The sequence below is a fragment of the Bactrocera dorsalis genome, chromosome 6, assembly GCF_023373825.1.
Source record: "Bactrocera dorsalis isolate Fly_Bdor chromosome 6, ASM2337382v1, whole genome shotgun sequence".
NCBI lineage: Eukaryota > Metazoa > Arthropoda > Insecta > Diptera > Tephritidae > Bactrocera > Bactrocera dorsalis.
In genome coordinates, this window is record NC_064308.1 from 18,715,435 (window position 1) to 18,732,765 (window position 17,331).

The 17,331-nt window shown below is 34.4% G+C and overlaps 1 protein-coding gene across 3 annotated transcripts; it reads right to left on the reverse strand.

Annotated features, from left to right (window-relative positions):
• Nucleotides 1-16: 16 nt before the first annotated feature.
• On the reverse strand, nucleotides 17-16,729 carry LOC125779435 (uncharacterized). Of its 3 annotated transcripts, none has more exons than XM_049460796.1 (4): nucleotides 13,360-16,729; nucleotides 1,060-5,239; nucleotides 784-964; nucleotides 17-699 (listed from the first exon to the last, which is right to left on the reverse strand). In XM_049460796.1, coding segments are annotated over exons 2-4 (738 nt in total). In that variant the 5' UTR covers nucleotides 1,062-5,239; nucleotides 13,360-16,729; the 3' UTR covers nucleotides 17-144. The 3 variants fall into 3 exon arrangements, with proteins under 3 accessions (XP_049316753.1, XP_049316751.1, XP_049316752.1); XM_049460794.1 differs by having other exon boundaries at nucleotides 17-735; nucleotides 13,360-16,727; XM_049460795.1 differs by lacking the exon at nucleotides 13,360-16,729 and having other exon boundaries at nucleotides 17-735; nucleotides 1,060-5,362.
• Between the last annotated feature and the right edge of the window lie 602 nt (nucleotides 16,730-17,331).

Below are 17,331 nucleotides of genomic sequence, written 5' to 3' on the forward strand. Positions count from 1 at the left end.
GTGCATTTCGCAAATTGTTACTTAAAGATAATAAATTGAATTCAGTTCATTCACAGCAGTTCAGTTCACAGCTTCTTTCTTAAGATAATTATAACAAAAAACTAAAAAAAAAGTTCAGGTACAAAATTTAGGTTATTTACTAAATTACTCCGAATCAGATTTATAATTTGGATCTAACTTTAGCATCCGCATCTTTATTTCCACTTTTTCCCTTAGCAATTCTTCCTTCATTTTATTGTGTCGTTTCTGTTCTTGTAGTTGCTTCACTGCGGTGTCCGCCATACATTCTAAAGGACGATTCATGCGACGTAAATATGTCACCACTTCTTCCATTTTATTAACTGCAGCTTCATTATGGTTTTTGGTGTCCTCGTAGAATTCTTTTTGGAGAGCTATTTGTTCTTTTAGTAAGGAAGAAGCGCTCTCCTTATCAGTTCTTCTTTCTCCGCGCTGGCTGCTAACTCTGCTGCATGAAGGAATTTCATTTCGATCCTCCGAACATGCGGAAATGTCCATTTCGGAAGTTTGGGCAACGTCTTGTACCTGCGCACTATCGCCATAAGCCCGCGCACCTCTTATTCCACTTGTACAAGTTTCCAACCCTGTCAAAGCTATAACCTTCTCCTCAAGTGGGCTTATAGGTTGCAACCGACATTGACCTCCACCAGTGCTCATTATTTCCTTTTTATTTGCAGACAGCTTGCGTTTTATATAGCTCTTCCAGTCAATCCACACCTGTAACAAAACGTTTGAAGTATTTAAAAAATGTATTTTCAGTAGTACCTTTCTCCATGTACTGGAGTCTTTTGAAGGTGGACCAAGTGCATTTAGGTCATTTGCAATCTCCTCCCAAAACTCCTTCACTTCTTCCTTCGGTCGCTGTTGGAAGCCCTGCGCAACATCTCTTTTGGTTGCCATTATATCAGCCAATTTTTCATACTGTTCTGGTGTTGTTGTTTTTGACCTACAAATATATCAAGCATATATATATTAAAGCACAAAAAACTTCAATAAATCATGTTGGTGACTTTTAAACTATCAACAACAAATTTTACTTACATTTTTATATTTTAAAAGTACACTAAAACCAAAATATGACCGCTCTACGCCAACAAAAGTTCAACTTACAAAAACGGAACTACGATCGTAATGTAGAATACATAAAATCGGAAATTTCGAAGATTGATCGAAACTAATCGAAACGCAGAATACCAAAGTTGCCTAACTGAAATAATTTCGATTCGAGTCGAAATGCAGAATAGGGCTGAATAACAATTTACCATCACGGAGCTCACTCACTGAATTAATTTCGCTACTCACCGCGCGTATGGCTTTGTGTACAGCAAAGCAAGAAAATTGCGCAATTGATTTATTTGATTCGGTAGATTCGATTGTAATATATTTAGGGTCATTATTACTTCTACTGATTGAAGGTAGAGTTGGGAAGTCAAATATATCAGTAATATCGATTTTTTGTTTAAGTCTTTTATCTTTTTTCTTTTTTAGTCTGGAACTATCGGCAAGCGGAGCAAACCGATTCTTCCCAAGGGGGGTGGGCCCTGGGGCCATTGTTGCACAATGATAAGTTGGAATCGGCTAAGTAATTTATTCACTTCAAACTGAAATATATTGTGAAACAATAAAAACAAAGCACGTGGATTACACCACAAGTAACTAAAGAACGAAATGCACACGGGAATGAGATAACCGCTCGCTCTGAGTGATAGTCGGAGACTCTGGAGAAAATAATTCGAGCTGCAGAACTAAATAGAGAATGTACCATCTGCTGGCGACTTGGCTCCGACGTCGCTGTTGACAGTCATAAACTGTAAGTCGTAGTCAGTTTCGTCTGTCTGGGAAACAGAACTAACACCAAAAACAATGTCAGCCTCGAAATCTAACGCAAACTAACTCTTACCAACAAGTCCTTTCTTGACGAACAAAGACCAAACTCTATAAGTCAATCCCGTCCTGATATAGGGAAAGAGGCTTGGACGATGACAACAACTGATGAGTCGACGTTGCGAGTTTTCGAGAGAAAAGTTCTGCGAAAGATTTATGGTCCTTTGCGCATTGGCCACGGCGAATAGCGCATTCGATGAAACGATGAGCTGTATGAGATATACGACGACATTGACATAGTGTAGCGAATTAAAAGACAGCGGGGGAAGCAAAGGAAGAGGAAGACCTCCACTCCGTTGGAAGGACCAAGTGGAATATCGCTTGGAATATCCAATTGGCGCCACGTAGCGAAGAGAAGAAACGACTGGCGCGCTGTTGTTGACTCGGCTATAATCGCGTAAGCGGTGTCTATATAGGATTACTGTGGATCCAAACAAGACTGAAACAATTTCCCAGTTCCAAAAACTCTTAAAGAACTAAGGTAATTTTTAGGATTAGCTAGTTATTTTAGAAAATTTATTAGGAATTTTGCATTTATCACTAAACCCTTAATATTCATTTAAGAGGAGATCAAAGAATGTTAAGAAAAAATCAGAGCGCTAAAGTAGACATAAAATTAGACGAGGAAGCACCGAACAGAACTCTTTCAACCAGATTTTTGGAAACCATTTGATTTAACTACTGATGCAAGTAAGTTTTCTATTGGGGCAGTCGTATCTCAAAATAAACAACCAATTTCCTTCATTTCAAGAACACTAAATGATACTGAATAGAATTATAGCACAAATGAAAAAGAACTATTTGGTCACTTCAAAAGTTACGAAACTATCTATACGGGATAGCAAATTTAACTATTTTCACGGACCATCAGTCCGTCATATATTCAATATCAGACAAGAATCCGAATACGGTGGAAATTTTTAATTGAAGAATATGGAGCAAAATTTGTTTATAAACCAGGACACCAAAATGTTGTAGCAGACGCTTTATCAAGACAACAAATAAATGCCACCATTGTGCGACTGATTGTTCTCAATGTTCGGCAGTAAGTTCCCCTGTAGAACATTTCCAAAGAGTAAAACAACCATTTAATTCATTTAAAAATCAAATTGTACCTGTTTATGACCTAGCAAACGTAGGCGTACCAACGAAAACAATTTTTTCAAATAGAGTAAGTCATACAATCCACTACAAATACAAGAATGACTTAATAGAAAAATTAAAAGAAGTTGTAAAACCAATGTGTAAAACAGAAACAATGAAATGTGAAATTTGTTTACAACACAAGTATGAAAGACATCCAAACAAACGACCTATACGAAAAACTTTAATTCCAACTAAAGTAGGGGGATACATACAAATGGATATATTTCACATGAACAATAATATATGTACATATAACTAGCTGACCCCGCAGCCGTTGTCCTGCGTGAAATTATGTATTATGAAATGAAAAGAAAGTTAAATTTATAATTTATTTTATTTCATTTTTTTTTCAATGTAACGCAGCTTTATAAACAACGTTTTTTGGTTTCTGTTCCGGTGTACAGAAAAGATGGTTTTCCAACTCGTGAGCACGCCACGGCCATGTGAAAAACATAGCATTTCCTTATTTATGCCGGAATACGCTTGAGCTGAAATGGAAAATCGTTAGAACTCAAAGGAATTCGTAGAATCAAGAATTCTCCCCCTTGTATTCGGCCCATGAAGATTGCAAAACATAATAACGGCGGATCCTACTTTGAGAATTTAGAAATACCGCTGGCTAATTCACGGCGTCGTCTTCATTGTCAAGACGATCGATCGATTTGTATGAGCGCAAGTCTCCCGGAATTTGACTTTGAATCTTCCAGTTTAAGTTAACAACATCGGTATTTTTGGCAGCTAACATTGCGCGTGCACTTAAGGAATCGCAGTTACGATAATTTAGCCAATGTCCGAACATTTGTGATGAGTTCATCTTTCGTGAATTGATATCGAGCCACCGGAAGTATCAACCGAAATTGTACCATTTCCAATTTTTAGCGAAGACGATGTAAATGTCTTTGGCAATGTCGATGTTTATATCGAAAAGTATGCGAACTTCATTTTCATTCCAGTGATTAACGTGTTCCAGCAAATGTAATTGCTGGCTTACTTCTCCAAAACTTGCACACATCGAACCATTCACAGTAAGCAATGACTAAAATATAGTTGAACCGCGTACATTAATCAATTGCAACCGAAGGTAGAAACAATCATCGTTTTTCGGGTGGATTGTGTAAATTCGTCCTAATGCATTAGACACCTGGATGTCAATCTACTGGTTGGCCTTGCTTTCTGCGTAACTATTTCTTCGACGATGCATTCCATGTATAATATCAAGGTATTTCCGAATAGAGCAATGTTCTCACAAACGGATCACTGACGAAAGTTGAGAAAAAACTCGACTATGTTAATTCTGTTGCTGGCGATGTTTCCGGTGGCTATACTGTATTCTCTGGGTTGAAATACACCTTTTGCCTATTCTCCAAATTAACTGCGAGACGCACAACAGTCGGAAAACGTTCATGAATTGCACAAGTAAATATCCTACAAAACGCTTTATTGCAGTTCAAGTATCAACCGTATCGTTCAAGACCAATAATCGCCATGTTGCTTCCTTTGGTGACGTACTTACAAACGTATTTTATCGATTTCACCAAACTGCAATACTAAACACTGATATGAGTTTTGAATACGATTTAGACAATAATGGTGAATATAGTACGATCCAAGTGTTGTCAACTTCGATATTCACTCTTCTAAGTTGAATGCTGAATATTCTGTTATCTGGTGAGCGAGGCCGATAGAGTTGATATCCATCATTTCCAGTTTGTGTTTCCGAAAGAAAAGCACGTGGATACTGTTTCGTGCATTTATTGTCAGACATACAAACCGAAAAGGGATTGTAGTGTCCGCAAGGTCAATGAACCATATTGGTTTCCACCACTTCATATAATACTGGATCTTTCTCTACATCAGGAATTTTCGGAGAAATAATTTCATCAATTTGATCTGATGTAACCATCATCCACCAGCCAAAGAAGAATATGTGCGTGCCGAAAACCTTTATTTTGCCACTCAACAGAGTACATCTAGCATCCAACAGCACCATATATACGTTGCTTCAAGATAAAGTCAATCAAACATCGCAACTGTTGTTTGAAAAGTCGTGTTGTGATGATCGCTTGCTGATTGACCGCGATCCATAATTCCGCACGTATGTCACCGCATCCTGGGAGTACTTCTTGCCTTGCCTTGCCTTGGGCTGTCATACGTTGATGGCAAAACGAACGCCGACCGATATTAGGGCGACCTCTTCATGGCTTCGTAACAAATTTCAATCTGCAATTGACCTCTTTATGTGAAACACACGTAAAGTTTTCTCTGAATAATTTTCAATAATTTTTCTTTGGAATAACCGGAATAAAAAAGCAAGCGACCGAAATTAAACTATTCAAATAGTTTACAAATCAAAATATTGAAAAACAAAACAAACACAAATTGAAAAAAAAATTGCATGGAAAAAAGTTACTATTTGGATTTATCCAATTTTATCGAGTTTTCATTGTTTTTAATATGTATTCTGCTATTCGGGGTGGAGACAAATCCAACGAATCAATAACCATGAAAATTGGTTCAGCAGATCTCGAGTTATAAGTGCTCGAACAAACCCGTCTTTGTTTTATATATACAGATAATGTATTAAACATTGTATAAACCTACAAGTAACCAATCCTTCATTTTTCACTAACACATACGCAAAAATCTACTACAAATCGGGCACTTGGTACGGGTTGCCCCTAAATATTCTACTACAAATCGGGCACTTGGTTCGGGTTGCCCCCAAGTATTCTGCTACTAATTAGTCACTTGGTACGGGTTGCCCCCAAATATTCTACTACTAAAACGTTCAAATGCCTCAAATCTGATATAGTGTGTTGCCGTGTTCGGTTTTAAAATTTATAACTTTAACAATATTTTTATTAAATATTCAAATATTTTTCGATTATTTAAATTCCTAAATATTAAATTTAATCAGTTTTGTCCAAAATATTAATTATTGTATCAATATATTATTAAATGTTTCCAATTTTATAGAAAAATATTTATATAATATTTGTGTAAAAACTATGTATTTCGTGCAACCGTGTAATGTGTCAAATCATTTCAACGGACATTTTTTTAAGCTTAAAAAGCTAAGGAAAAGTGATAGTAATTTTAAGTGTGCTTTTAAGAAAAATTGAAACATCATTTAAAGAGATATTCAGCGTATGTAAGTATAGTAACATTAATTAATTAAATTTGTTAATATTTGTTGTTTGATTTTGTATAGGATGCCTTCCAGAAAGTGTGTTGCTGGTTGCAGTTTGGGGGTGCCGTTGTATCCCTTCCCATCAGAAGGGGAAATGTCCAGGTGAGTTTTATGTATAAAAATAATATAATTATGTACATAATATTGTCGTATGTATATAAATATATACATAATATGATCGTAGGTAAATAAATATGTAAATAAGTGAACAAGAAGTGAATAGGGTCGTACTAAATCGTGATGTTATAATAAAGTGAAGTTTTAAAATGAACAAGAAGTGAATAGGGTCGTCCTAAATCGTGATTTTATTAAAAAGTGAAGTTTTAAAATCGTGTTAAATGTTAAAAAATTAATTTAAAAGTATGGCATAACGGAAGTCCTCCTGATTAAAAAATATATCGGGTTATAGGGACCGCAAACGCTTAGTTTACGAGATACTCGACCTTAAAGTTCGAAAATTCGCCAAATTGGACCATTTCAAAAAGTTATTTCACCACATTAAACGCACTTTATTCACATTTTTCACTTCAAATTAATTAAATTACACTATAAACTTTTAAATAAATCCACATTTTACACTTCATTTTCGCAAAAATTCCTCTGTTCATGCATATGGATATTTTCTTTTATAAATTTATTAAGCAAATAAGTAATATTATATAATAATATTATATATACATATGTATAAGTAATATTATATAATAATATGACGAAATTAAATGTAAAGTATATGAGTACAGTACGAAAACTCAAATTTTGTTTCATTATGAGTGCATGATAACCATCAAATATAACCACTTTATACCCAAAACTCATATTTTAAATATAAAAATATAAATATCGTCACCTAAAATACAAAACAATGTATAATCAAAAATAAATGGAAATCGCTGACAGATATAAAACCAAAATTTATCTATTTTATAACGAAAACTTAAATTTTGTTTCTAATATTGTATTGTCGTTGTGATATGTTTGATGCAACTGTTTATTTTTAAATTGTTAGTTTACTAGTTTAGTTAATGTACGTATTTTTTGTTTAATTTCAATTAGGCGGCACGAATGGATGAAGCTGTTGGGCATAAGAAATCCAACGGCGAAATATTTATTTGCGTGCCAAAGACATTTCTCTTTAAAGATGAGGAAGGGACGGCTTATCTCCAGATCAGCTACACCAGATTTAAATTTAAGAGTATTATCACCTGCAGTTAGAGTAGATAAGGCAATAGGTTGTAGTGGACAAGTAGGTAGTGTATTTGACCAACACGAACAAGACATTATAGAATTAGGTAGTGCAGATTTCAACCCGATACATCTTAGCTCTTCTCCAATTAGAACTGTCTCGACTTCAAACACTAATATGTTTGAAGTTGAGACTTTGGGTAAATCCCTTCAACCCCTATATAATGAAGATCATACGTATTCTTCCTCTTTAGGTAACTCTCAAATAGTTAGCACTTGGGCAAATAACTAGTAGGCAAACGCAAACAGAACAATATTTAACAGAAGGGACACCTAGAAAAAGAATGTATCGGGAGGAGTTAGACAAAAAATCGCAGGAAATAGAATTTTTACGCAATAAGGTGAGAGCTTTAGAGAATAGAATAGAAATTTTAGAAAATAATAAAAATTTGTCTATGGTAGGGCAGGAAGAAAATAGACAAATTTCAGAGCTATGTGGCAAACTTCCTCCACATCTTGCGATATGTGTGAGAAATTGTTTAAAAAATGCACCCCGTACTTCGAAGGGTTATAGATATGATAGGGAATTAAAAACATTAGCTCTGGCTGTAAAATTTGTATCACCTATTGCGTTCAGGTATTTACAGCCCATTTTTAATTGGCCATCGCAAGTGACCCTCGAACAATTTGTTCAGGGTTGGCCACGTAACCCTGGCTGCAATTTTAGCAGCATTAAAGCCCTGGAGTTGAGAAGCCGTGGTTTCACTGACGCACAGAGATATGTTTCGATATGCTGTGACGAAATGTCTCTGAAAATTCACCTTCAGTATGAAAGAAATAGGGACTGGATTATTGGGTTGGAGGATTACGGTGATGAAAATCGTACCTCTCGAGTAGCTTCTAGTGTTTTAACACTTTTCGTCCAAGGTATTGGTGGAGAAACTTGGACCCACCCTTTAGCATATTTTTTTGTGCACAAAGCTTGCAAAGGAGATATAATGAAAAAATATATATTCGAAGCCATAGGTCAACTCCAGGGTATTGGATTGCGTCCCTGCCAAATAGTTAGCGACCAAGGGTCAAATTTTGTTAATTTTGCTAGGCTATTAGGAGTATGTAAAGAAAGGCCCTATTTCGAAGTGAATGACTCGGAAGTCATTTACTTCTTTGACTCTCCTCATCTTTTAAAAAGTACACGAAACTGCTTAGAAAATAAAAAAAATAAAGTCGTTGTAAATGGGCGTCCAGTTGAATGGTCAGATATCGTTCATATATACGAAAATGGTACCCCAAACGACATTAGTTGCACCCATAAATTGACCTCGGCACACATAGCCCCTAAACCTTTTCAAAAAATGAGCGTGCAATTAGCTTCTCAAGTTTTTAGTCATTCTGTTGCAAGTGCTATGTTCGCCATTTATAGCTCCGGGAAACTTAATACTTCTAAGTCTCCATCTTTTATTAACACAGCCGAGTTTGTCCTTTTTTTTGATAAATTATTCAATATTTTTAATAGTAATGTCTTTGGAGCAGTAGGGAATTTTAAAGAACCCTTTTCGGCAACTGCGGACCAATTAAAATTTCTTAAAGAAGCCGAGGAGTTTCTTAACTCCATAAAAGTGTACGATTCTTTCGGTCGCGAAATAACAAACACTTTCAGTTTTATAAAAGGTTGGCTTCTAAATATAAGTAGCTTAAGACGTTTGTGGCGTTTCTGGTCACATAAGGGATTCACACATTTAATGACTAGAAAACTGACTCAGGATAGACTGGAAAATTTTTTCGGACATATACGAAGAGGGGGGGGATTTGATGTGAGAATAACTCCGCAGCGTTTCTCATATCTTTTCAGACAAGCCTGGGGCATAGGATATATCCGTTGTGTGGATAAAGGGAACTGCGAACTCTTGCCAGTTGACCAGTGTGAGTCATTTTCAAATAGCTCCCTCGAAAGCGCCCGCAACGACGCTTTGGTTCAAAATACCTCTTGGCAAACTTTTCAAAGTTTACCAAGACCTACCAATTCTACCTCATTTCAAAATATACAAATCGAGGTAAATGTGGACGTAGATGAAAGTAGCTTTCTACATAAAAATGCTTTTGTGTATTTTTGCGGTTATTTGTACTATAAATATTTTAAACAACATAATTGTTTAATGCCCTTGCCAAGATTTGATGGTGGTATTACTGAAGAAGATTTTTTCTTCACTTCAGAAAAGCAATATAGTAATTGCCAAATAGTAAAACCACCCCTTGAATTTATAGATTTTCTATCAAAAATCGAGGATATTTATACACAACATTTTGATTCTACTTGCCATAGGATCGGGTTTTCCCAAATATTATTTGAAAAAATGGTTAACGTAGACCCGTACTATTGTTGTGAAAATTGTAATTCCGATATTATAAAATGTCTATTCATTAGAATTAGAACATATTTCTTAGTAAATGCTTTTAATAAAAAAGTAAAACAAAGTGATTTCAAAAACGTAAAGTTCTTGTGTGTTACACATAAATAGTAATCACGTCCGTTTGTCTGTTTATATGAGTCGGAATTTATTTGTATATATGTATGTCTGTCAGTCTGAATTATTTTATATTTGTCAAAAAGTTTATCTGTCGAATGCCGCATTTCCATAGTTACCTTTATCTGTGATTTTGAAATGAGAATTTTAGCGATTAGGTTTGTACGCTTATTATCTATATATTTTTTTTTTTTGTTTTTTAAGTGTTTTCGTGTACCAGGTATAGGACCCTTCTTTCCACCACTATTCCTTTGATAGGGTTTTTAATAAGTATTTCGCTGTGGGTGATTTAGAATATTTTGTAAATATTATTTATTACTTAGTAGATTGTTTTGAATATTATTGTTGTTGTTCCTGAATTGTACCTGATTTTTTATATTAATTTTTGTTTTTGTTGAAATTAACACAAGTTGATTCTTTTGACTTGTTTAGTTAATGTATACATACAATTGAATTGTACCCAATTTTTTATATTTATTTTATTCTTTTTTCAAATAATTACAAGTTGATTGTTTTGACTTGTATTGTTAATGTATACATACAATTGAATTGTACCCGATTTTTTATATTAATTTTTGTTTTTGTTGAAATTAACACAAGTTGATTCTTTTGACTTGTTTAGTTAATGTATACATACAATGGAATTGTACCTGATTTTTTTATATTTATTTTGGTTTTTGTTAAATAGTTTCTAGTTGTTTGTTTTGACTTATATTTTCAATGTTATATTTTTTATAATAAGTAGATTGTAAGCTGTATATATAAAAAGGGTGAAAATAGGCCTCCTGGGGAACCGAACACCCAAAAAAGATCGGTAACGCGCCTGCATTGCAACCTCAGAGGGGGTGAGGAAGAGCCATAAATATTCAATAAACTTTTGTTTCAAAAATATTCTTGAAAGTTTTCATTAATGTTTTCCGTTACAAATATTTTTTCACAAAAAAGTTGATCTACTACATTCTTTTAATTACATCTCTGTGCCTAAAAAAGGCAGATTTCGAACAGGTGATCTCAGCTGTGAAAAATTCTTGGAAAACAGCTGATTCTTTTGTTACTTGTAGGGTTATACAATGGTATTAAATCAAATTGAATTACAATAACTACCGAAAGCCGATAAAAGCTTAAGAAAATGCCGATATTTATGTTAGTAAACTCAAGTCACATATGTCATTGCATCTTGCGTGGGTTGCCAACTGTGCATATGCATGCAGCTGTCAAAAGTTCATGCACACAACGGCATCTACAGGCAATACAGCATTTAAAATCATGTTCGTTTCTATTTCCTTTTTAAAATCGTATTTGAAAATTTATTTTCTTCATAATTTTTTTTTCGGAAAATTTTCCAGAATTTTCTTAAGTATTCTCCTTGTTTGGGCGGAGACCTGTCCGAATTGGTGGTAATCATCGAAATCGGTCCAGACGTTCTCCAGTTCTAAGCGTAGTAACTAACGTCACCTTCTTTTGTATATATAGATACTAGCTGACCCCGCAGCCGTTGTCCTGCGTGATATTATGTATTTTGAAATGAAAAGAAAGTTAAATTTATTATTTATTTTATTTCATTTTTTTTTTTCAATGTAACGCAGCTTTATAAACAACGTTTTTTAGTTTCTGTTCCGGTGTACAGAAAAGATGGTTTTCCAACTCGTGAGCACGCCACGGCCATGTGAAAAACATAGCATTTCCTTATTTATGCCGGAATACGCTTGAGCTGAAATGGAAAATCGTTAGAACTCAAAGGAATTCGTAGAATCAAGAATTCTCCCCCTTGTATTCGGCCCATGAAGATTGCAAAACATAATAACGGCGGATCCTACTTTGAGAATTTAGAAATACCGCTGGCTAATTCACGGCGTCGTCTTCATTGTCAAGACGATCGATCGATTTGTATGAGCGCAAGTCTCCCGGAATTTGACTTTGAATCTTCCAGTTTAAGTTAACAACATCGGTATTTTTGGCAGCTAACATTGCGCGTGCACTTAAGGAATCGCAGTTACGATAATTTAGCCAATGTCCGAACATTTGTGATGAGTTCATCTTTCGTGAATTGATATCGAGCCACCGGAAGTATCAACCGAAATTGTACCATTTCCAATTTTTAGCGAAGACGATGTAAATGTCTTTGGCAATGTCGATGTTTATATCGAAAAGTATGCGAACTTCATTTTCATTCCAGTGATTAACGTGTTCCAGCAAATGTAATTGCTGGCTTACTTCTCCAAAACTTGCACACATCGAACCATTCACAGTAAGCAATGACTAAAATATAGTTGAACCGCGTACATTAATCAATTGCAACCGAAGGTAGAAACAATCATCGTTTTTCGGGTGGATTGTGTAAATTCGTCCTAATGCATTAGACACCTGGATGTCAATCTACTGGTTGGCCTTGCTTTCTGCGTAACTATTTCTTCGACGATGCATTCCATGTATAATATCAAGGTATTTCCGAATAGAGCAATGTTCTCACAAACGGATCACTGACGAAAGTTGAGAAAAAACTCGACTATGTTAATTCTGTTGCTGGCGATGTTTCCGGTGGCTATACTGTATTCTCTGGGTTGAAATACACCTTTTGCCCATTCTCCAAATTAACTGCGAGACGCACAACAGTCGGAAAACGTTCATGAATTGCACAAGTAAATATCCTACAAAACGCTTTATTGCAGTTCAAGTATCAACCGTATCGTTCAAGACCAATAATCGCCATGTTGCTTCCTTTGGTGACGTACTTACAAACGTATTTTATCGATTTCACCAAACTGCAATACTAAACACTGATATGAGTTTTGAATACGATTTAGACAATAATGGTGAATATAGTACGATCCAAGTGTTGTCAACTTCGATATTCACTCTTCTAAGTTGAATGCTGAATATTCTGTTATCTGGTGAGCGAGGCCGATAGAGTTGATATCCATCATTTCCAGTTTGTGTTTCCGAAAGAAAAGCCCGCGGATACTGTTTCGTGCATTTATTGTCAGACATACAAACCGAAAAAGGTTTGTAGTGTCCGCAAGGTCCATGAACCATATTGGTTTCCACCACTTCATATAATACTGGATCTTTCTCTACATCAGGAATTTTCGGAGAAATGATTTCATCAATTTGATCTGATGTAACCATCATCCACCAGCCAAAGAAGAATATGTGCGTGCCGAAAACCTTTATTTTGCCACTCAACAGAGTACATCTAGCATCCAACAGCACCATATATACGTTGCTTCAAGATAAAGTCAATCAAACATCGCAACTGTTGTTTGAAAAGTCGTGTTGTGATGATCGCTTGCTGATTGACCGCGATCCATAATTCCGCACGTATGTCACCGCATCCTGGGAGTACTTCTTGCCTTGCCTTGCCTTGGGCTGCCATACGTTGATGGCAAAACGAACGTCGACCGATATTAGGGCGACCTCTTCGTGGCTTCGTAACAAATTTCAATCTGCAATTGACCTCTTTATATGAAACACACGTAAAGTTTTCTCTGAATAATTTTCAATAATTTTTCTTTGGAATAACCGGAATAAAAAAGCAAGCGACCGAAATTAAACTATTCAAATAATTTACAAATCAAAATATTGAAAAACAAAACAAACACAAATTGAAAAAAAAAATTGTATGGAAAAAAGTTACTATTTGGAATTATCCAATTTTATCGAGTTTTCATTGTTTTTAATATGTATTCTGCTATTCGGGGTGGAGACAAATCCAACGAATCAATAACCATGAAAATTGGTTCAGCAGATCTCAAGCTATAAGTGCTCGAACAAACCCGTCTTTGTTTTATATATATAGATAATGTATTAAATCAAATTGAATTACAATAACTAACGAAAGCCGATAAAAGCTTAAGAAAATGCCGATATTTATGTTACTAAACTCAAGTCACATATGTCATTGCATCTTGCGTGGGTTGCCAACTGTGCATATGCATGCAGCTGTCAAAAGTTAATGCACACAACGCCATCTACTGGCAATACAGCATTTAAAATCATGTTCGTTTCTATTTCCTTTTTAAAATCGTATTTGAAAATTTATTTTCTTCCTAATTTTTTTCGGAAAATTTTCCAGAATTTTCTTAAGTATTCTCCTTGTTTGGGCGGAGATCTGTCCGAATTGGTGGTAATCATCGAAATCGGTCCAGACGTTCTCCAGTTATAAGCGTAGTAACTAACGTCACCTTCTTTTATATATATAGATATATCAGCTCCGTTGATAAGTACTCAAAATATTGTTACTTACGAAAACAGGAAAGCAAACTAAATTGTCATGAGTACATAGAGGAAATGTATTCTCAAGTGTACCCCAACGCCAAACATCTTATGACTGATAACGACAATGTGTTCGTAGGCAACGTAGCGAAGGCAGTGTATAGCAGACTTCAAATTACACATGCATTGACTCCATTCAACAACGAACGGTGAAGTTGAATGGGTTCACAGTACACTAATCGAACAAGCTTAGCTAGCGAAAACAAAACAGCTCCTGGCGAAGAATTGTTTAACGCGGTACGACAGACAATAAAACTATCCATTCAACTACAATATACAAACCGGAAGGCGTATTCTTCAATCGGGAAAAGTATCTGGAAATAGAAAATATTTTACTCAAAAAAAAAACGAAAAGTATTAAATTATTACAATAAAGATAGGTGTGAGTTTCGACTTTGTCGCAATGGGCACTTTTTAAGAGTGTTAAATCCTGATGAATATGTGTCTAAAGTCAAATCGATGCCGTCTGAGTAATAGAAATTTAAAGATAAAAAATCACGATCGTCCTGTATTTTCAATGAAAAATTTGTACATGCCTTGGTCCAGTCCTTAATGTTAATATTAAGGGCTAAAACTTTCAGGGATTTTTTTTAGGATATTTCCAAGGAAATTTCATAATGGGAATGAAAAAAATTAATAGTTAAAAAAAAAACAAAATAATAAATACCCTACCATTAATAATAAATGTAAATTACACAAATTAATTCCCTTAGCATACAAACATGGAAAATTACAAATGAAAAGAAAAATAGCAAAATGTGAAAATAAATGTATAAGAGTATCTACATAAGTGTAATAATAATGTAGGAATAAATATTTGTAAACAAGAATTGCAAGGTAATTGTACTATCCCTTTACTAAATAAGGACAAAGCATATTGTAACATTGTTCAAGAAAACAATGTGCCATTATTAATATTAGATCACGGAAATATTATAATTGACGGAAACCATATATGGAACGGCCAAAATATTAGAGGCACAAAATTTATTCAGTTTTATATTAGCACTTCTTTAGATAATAAGACATACATATTTTAACCATGATGGAGATACCATTGCATCTTCCTTAAAAAGAATGTCTCCACCCACTATTGACCTCATCAATCTTTCATTCCCTTATCCTCAAGGAGAGAAGGTTCCAAATGATCAAGATCCGCCTCCAAATACCTGCAAGTCAGCTAATAAAAACTTAGAACGCGGAAAAAGGCAATTTTTATCTCAAGACTTGCTGCGGATTCCACAGTCGATGATATAAAAAGTTATATCTCGTCGAAATTAAAAACGGTCGATACAGACATCCGTAAATTTAATTTCAAATAGGGATATTTCGTCGTTTAAGATCAACGTATCCGCTGACAATTTTCAATTGGTACTTGACAACTCTTTCTGACCATCTGGCGTCTTTGTGCGCGAACTCGAGCACAAACGTGATAAGCCCCCTGTAGTTGTCACTAAAATGCCAAAAAAACTCGTTGATACAAAAAACTGATTAACAATAATTCGCTTAGTATTTATTATCAAAATGTTAGAGGTCTTAATACCAAACTTACTGATCTGTATTTAAATAGCATTAATTGTAACTTTAAAATCATTGCTTTCACAAAAACTTGGCTAAAGCCCCACATTTTTGATAATTAAATGTTCAACAGCCAATTCGAAATCTTAAGATATGACCGGCTGAACAGAAAAGGAGGTGGTGTCTTGTTTGCTGTTCATTCTTCAATTTAAGTGCATTCGAATTTGCGCTAATAGTGGCAATATCTACTTAACTTTATCTTATATACCGTTACAACCAAACTTACACACTACGTAGGCAGTGGCCCATATATGGTTTATATCCCTGCCAACCACGGCTACCCGCTTGAGACAAATATTCCAATACAACTACACATTTTTTCTCTGTACACACACATCTCTGTACGCACATTTTCGGGTTATTTTTTGTTTACCTAAATGCGATGAAAAAAAGTTTCTTTCATTTCTTGATTTATTTGAATGAGTGCGAAGAAGAAAACATAATTGTCAATAGTGCGAAAAGAAAATCCCAAAAAGGGTAATAAAAAACGATTGAAAAACGCATGTCATTCGTGCTTGTACAACAAGAAGAAGTAAGTGAATTGTATGTGATTTTTTTTAAATAATTTGCAAATAATTATTTCATTTGCTTTTATAGCATTAGAAATCAGAATGGATTGGAAATAGCAGCAGCAGCAATACCATCGGAAGCAGCAAATATCAACTGTTCAGTAAGTATGTGAAAAAAGTGTCTGTTGTTTGAAATTGGACTGCGCAGTCCAATATAATACGCAAAAATAAATATGTACATATGTACGTATGTATGTATTTTATGCGGCCTGCACAATCCATATATATATAATATGTGAAAACAAATGTTTGTTTTATATTATGATCAAATAATATTTATCTTTTCTTTCAGATATTATTATTTTTATTTAATTATTCTTTCTTTTCAGATTTAGTCACTATTTTTATTTAATTAATCTTTGCTTTCAGATATTATTATCATTTTCTTTTTCTTTATCTTTCTTTTTCTTTTAGATATTACAAATTCAATGTAATTATTATTTATTTTCAGGTATTAATAACCTTTATTTTGTTTCAATCTTTTTTCAGATATTTGTCTTCTATTTTCAGGTATCAATAATGTTTCTCTTTAATAAATCTTTTTTCAGATAATAATTATTTTTTAAATGTAATATATTTTTATTTATATAATTTATAAAAATTTTATGAGAATATGTGAAAAATAAAATAAAATAAAAATTTAAAAAAATTAAAAGTTTTGTTTGAAATTTTAAAAGTAGGAATTAAAAAATACAACCTTGCATCAGCTGTTTAAAATGCAACCCTGAATCAGACTTCGATTGGGGATATTAGAGCAGGACAGATGTACTTTTTTATATGACACTGCTGAATGAGCACAACAAAAAAGTATGATCACATGTATACGTACGTGAGTAGGTAAAATATCTGCCAGGCTTTGGTCGTTTGTGTATTGGAGACCATTGCACGGAGTGATGCAAATAGCAATTTGTTATCATTTCTCTTTTCTCTTTGGACGTCATTGGTGATTGATTTTATCATAATCGAT

Bases quoted from the DNA above. Each gene is read 5' to 3' on its own strand.
- LOC125779435 (XM_049460794.1), bottom strand. The intron at 736-783 runs GTACTACTGAAA...GTTTTGTTACAG, and splicing joins ACTCCAGTACATGGAGAAAG to GTGTGGATTGACTGGAAGAG.